The 3,758-nt window shown below is 40.0% G+C and overlaps 1 protein-coding gene across 1 annotated transcript; it reads left to right on the top strand.

Moving 5' to 3' along the window:
* Positions 1 to 1,044: 1,044 nt before the first annotated feature.
* LOC139719976 (pyridoxine-5'-phosphate oxidase-like) lies at positions 1,045 to 3,191 on the top strand. The gene is made up of 3 exons (XM_071631355.1): positions 1,045 to 1,216; positions 2,042 to 2,244; positions 2,879 to 3,191. Exons 2-3 carry the CDS (start codon positions 2,065 to 2,067, stop codon positions 3,023 to 3,025), a joined length of 327 nt encoding a protein of 108 aa, XP_071487456.1. The 5' UTR covers positions 1,045 to 1,216; positions 2,042 to 2,064; the 3' UTR covers positions 3,026 to 3,191.
* Positions 3,192 to 3,758: the final 567 nt, after the last annotated feature.

Here is a 3,758-nt window from a genome sequence, read left to right as displayed (position 1 = left end):
CATCATATTTTGGATACTTACTTGTGAGTGACATCTTCATATAATATGACCATATACATTTGTGTCAAGTATTTTTTTTTCTTCTTCTTCAATCAAAAGACATGAATATATACATTTTGTATTCTTGTTTTATTGTCAATCATTTTGTTATCTCGTCATTGAGATAGTGGAAATATGAAATGAATTAAATAAACAAATAAACAAACAAAATAAACAAACAAACTTGAGCAAAATATTTTAATTCAAGTGCTATTTTTTATTGTTTTATTTTATTTATTTATTTTTTTTTTTTTGGGGGGGGGGGGGAACGGCTCCATGACATGCTTCACAAAGATCCACATGTATTATGTGACCACTGGACCAAATTGAACGCAAGATGCAGGTAACAAGTTGTAATTCCATTCCCTGAAATAGTATTTAGATTGTTTGATTATTTCGAAAGTTATCAAGGCCGAAAGTCCGATTGTATTACTTTTGGGGACATACTTAATTATTTACGATTTGAACAACTATAGGCCTATTAATTGCTAGCTCATGTCTATGATTTTTGTGGAAAATTTTTGATACTGTCAATAAAAAAAAAATGAGAAGAAATATGTGTTGTAATTGCTGCAGATTGGTCACACAAAAGGTCAGAATACTCTACTGTTGTAAAGATTCATAATGCGCATGACCTTCTGTGTGTAGCCAGTGCTTAGATAAGTTGTTATGATTTTGTTTGTTTTGTTTTGTTTCGTTTTTGTTTTTCTGCACGCAGGATCGGATGAGGCCAGAGGAAGCTTCGAACGTTTCACGTTGATTATCGTTTACACAATGCAGGCTCATGTGCGTACACACGTGAAGGTGTTTCGCAACATCTTCCACAGGCGCCTATCGTGAATGGTGCGTGTTCGCCGCAATACGATACGACGCGTAAGCGTACCCTAGTGCTAGGCCCATGGCTGTGGGACGGACACGGGCGCGGCAGGGCCCGCAGGCGGGGACGCTGGCCCTGCTACCTACGCTGCTCGACCACTAATATTATTTGCCCAGCACATGCAAGCGATACGAGCTGGAGAAATAGTGGAATCTAATGACAGCAGAAATGAGTGTGTGTTTAACTATTTATAATCCTGCTGATCCACGACTGAGAGAGGAACTTTAGCTTATACCCAGTACAGTTTTTTAATATCTGGAATTCTGCTTTTTTTTTTCAGAGAGAATCTTACAAATCCGGGTAAGTAAAAAGCATCGCACTATCTCAGCGAGACAATAATGCGTTTGTTTGCACTTTGCACATGACTACCCGTGAGTTTGGGCGCACGTAGACCCTGCATGCTGCAGGCGCATCTGGCTTGGCGGTGGCTGGGCCTTGGATCTGCTCAGTAAAATTATAAATTTTAAGTGATGTTGTGATGATAGCCAAGGTCAGTGATGCAACACGACTGAGAGAGCAGAGGTCTATTAGCTACTGAGACAACACTAACCTAACATGTCCGCAAGGTAAACAATAACGAGGGTCAATTACATCAGGGATGGTGCAGATGCCAGGTTATTTCCTGTTTCAGTGCAATATGCAGTGAATGCTACTCCTCAATACAATTACAATACAATGATATAACTGTTAGATAACATTGCCCCTAAATTGCTTCAAACAAGCAATCTATTGCTGGCACTTACTTTCTTATCCATGACATGTACATGTACACCGTACTAGTACTAGACCTCTAGTAGATATCTCAAGTTGTGGGAGTGCTACTGTTTGTACTGAACCATGGCATGTTTGCAAATTGGTCATCATCAGAGGAAGTGTTGGCATTCATTTTGTCACTCAAAACGGCTACTCGTGCTAAACTCTTTCGTCATAATTGTGGGGACGTGCTACCATTTCTAGATCTAGTGATGAATCTCTACATACATGGACTGACAAAAATGTGACAGTTTTGTCAGTCCATGTAACGTACGTTCACCGCTAAGTCTAAAGATATATACTGGAGTGTAAAACTAGGCTCATTAGGCTCATCTGACATGGAACTTTGTTGTGTAATTTTCTCTCCTGCAGTGTTGACCTTCAAGTGAAGCTGAATGGTTGTCCCGACTGCTCTTGCCCACGTGTCGCGCCTGTCCGCTCCGAGACTTCTCTGTTGCTCTGTCTTCAAGAGGAACTTTCGCTCAGCCTTACACCTCAGAGACTCACAGACCCAAGACAACATGCCAACAGACGCGAACGGGATTGATGTGGCTGGAATGCGAAAGGCGTACAAGGTACCCAAGCTGCATCAATTTTTTACTTTAAAGATCATTGTGTTCAAAATACTACCATGAAAACAGTAAATGGGAGGGGGGATGGGCAGTGAGTGATGAAATCAAATGCATAGCATACTGATCTTTGCTTTGATAAAAGTAAACTCTGAGACAAGTTGCCAACCAGTTCACTCAAATGCAAACTGTTCTGTGAATCATGATATTGCTATTAATTATGATTGATTTTTATTTTATAAGTGATGCTATCTCTTCTACAGAGCATGGGCTATTATCATACATAAACATGGTTCTGCATCGAAGTCAAATTTAATGACTGGAGCACAATCAGAAAAAAAAAATTGAATTTTCTTGTGCCTCACCTTACAAGTCTCGGGACTGTTGATTTATACACTTCATGACAAAATACCAGTAAAAATGTGTTTGATTCAACAACCACAAAGTCATTACTAATACTGGCACTAGAGTGTTGCAAGACTCTTTTTTTTCATGTTAAACAAGGAAATAGTTACAATATGTGCACAGGTCAATCTGAGACTTGGGAGAGCAAACTGTAATGAACTCTATGGGGAGGATGGTTTATATTGTTTGCCTATCCCCCATCCACCTTCCTCCTAAATCCACAATCCTGTTACAGGCTGGCCACCAAGCCTTCACCGAGGGCGACCTCACATCTCTAGACCCCATCACTCAGTTCTCAAGCTGGTTCAAAGCCGCCTGTGAAGCCACAGAAAACTCCAAGACAGAGGCGAATGCGATGACCATTGCCACGGCATCAAAGTGAGTGTCCCAATCGATGATGTACCACCAAGTAGGTGAAGCCACCACTGGAGTCCTAAAGTGGCATGAATTCAGACATTAGCATGATTTCAGTTTGCGGTAGTATCATGCATAGACAGGATAAGTATTCATTCCTGCTTGCTCTGTGGACTAATTACCTCCGCCAAGGGAGGAGGAGGTTAAGTGATCATCGGCGTTTGTTTGTCTGTTTGCAAAATGACTCAAAAAGTTGTAATTGGATTTGAATGAAACTTGCAGAAAAATTTGATGGTAACACAAGGAACAGCTTGTTAAATTTTGGCTTTGGTTTGGGAATTTTCATGTTTTTTTAATAGATTTTTTTATATTTTGGCACTTAAGGTCAATAAACTTTCGTTTCTAGCTGCTCTGTGTGTGGTAAGGCACCACACAGCTGGAAACGGATCACGTAACAAAAGGCTTCTATAAATGTATGTATCGGGAAATTCCATGCGTGTATGGAAGAGAGTTGTTGGCTTGGCAGAGGTCAAGGCTTTCCGAGCGTTTTCTAGTTTTTGTTACTTTGACTTGCTTTAAACTGTGGCAGACTTGTATTGGCATCTCTCAGACTTGATGATGTAAATAATGATGCACGACCAGCTGCAGATGAACTTAACTTTTTAGAAGTTCACATACAGAAGAAAAGTTAGTTTTGTTGACTTCTATGAGCAGTTGATTGTATATAATTTATTTTGTATGGTAGTAATGGAAGATAGAAA

The sequence above is a fragment of the Diadema antillarum genome, unplaced genomic scaffold (genome assembly GCF_040938485.1).
Source record: "Diadema antillarum isolate AM-2024a unplaced genomic scaffold, OU_Dant_1.0 scf00000118, whole genome shotgun sequence".
Classification (NCBI taxonomy): domain Eukaryota; kingdom Metazoa; phylum Echinodermata; class Echinoidea; order Diadematoida; family Diadematidae; genus Diadema; species Diadema antillarum.
This window is presented reverse-complemented; position numbering and strand designations above follow the sequence as displayed.